Source organism: Sinocyclocheilus anshuiensis, unplaced genomic scaffold (genome assembly GCF_001515605.1).
Source record: "Sinocyclocheilus anshuiensis isolate Anshui unplaced genomic scaffold, SAMN03320099.WGS_v1.1 C32266886, whole genome shotgun sequence".
NCBI lineage: Eukaryota > Metazoa > Chordata > Actinopteri > Cypriniformes > Cyprinidae > Sinocyclocheilus > Sinocyclocheilus anshuiensis.
Genome location: NW_015613901.1, coordinates 1 through 820, shown reverse-complemented (window position 1 = coordinate 820; position 820 = coordinate 1). Strand labels below are relative to the sequence as shown.

General features: G+C 35.7%; 1 protein-coding gene across 1 annotated transcript; it reads left to right on the top strand.

Moving 5' to 3' along the window:
• Positions 1-104: 104 nt before the first annotated feature.
• On the top strand, positions 105-814 carry LOC107682495 (fatty acid-binding protein, brain-like; the record flags this gene model as incomplete). The annotated part of the gene is made up of 3 exons (XM_016478715.1): positions 105-277; positions 485-586; positions 700-814. Coding segments are annotated over 3 exons (326 nt in total), but the record flags the coding sequence as incomplete, so codon positions are not given.
• Positions 815-820: the final 6 nt, after the last annotated feature.

The window sequence follows — 820 nt, the reverse complement described above, 5'->3', positions numbered from 1 at the left end:
TGAACAGTCTGGTGTTTAAGTGCATGAGATTTTCTGTACAGTTTATATAATATTATTAATAGGTCTGTCTGTAATGTTTTTTGATTTTGGGTTTTTTCCCACAGGTGTTGGTTTTGCCACTAGGCAAGTAGGCAATGTTACCAAACCCACAATTGTCATAAGTCATGAGGATGACAAAGTTGTCATAAAGACGCTGAGCACCTTCAAAAACACTGACATTTCTTTCAAACTGGGAGAGGAGTTTGACGAAACCACAGCAGATGACAGACATGTAAAGGTTTGTGTTTTGTTTTTTTCTTCATTCATTGATGCATGCAGTGTCCACAATATATCTCAAATCAGTTTTACAATACAAATTTAAAGCACTTTTGTCAGGTTAGGTCTCTTTGTACCTTGCATGAATTTGATCGTATATGATATAATTTTAGTTTACATCATGCACAGTGATAAAACACTACTAAAACCTATTTTTATCTCATTTCAGTCCACTGTAACCTTGGAAGGGGAAAATCTTGTCCATGTTCAGAGGTGGGACGGCAAGGAGACTAAGTTTGTTAGAGAAATCAAGGATGGTCAAATGATTATGGTAAGCATCATTATTAATATTAATTTAGAATTTTAAGTCAAATGTTCTTTTTCATCAGTGTCATGGATATTTAATGTTCCTAAATATTCTCTCCTCATCTTTGCTGTTTCCAGACCTTGACCTTTGAGGGCGTGCAGGCTGTCCGCACATATGAAAAGGCATAATGTCAAACTAATGGACGCTTCAGTGTTACCCTGGCAACTTGACAATATTACAAGGGAATTTTTACATTGT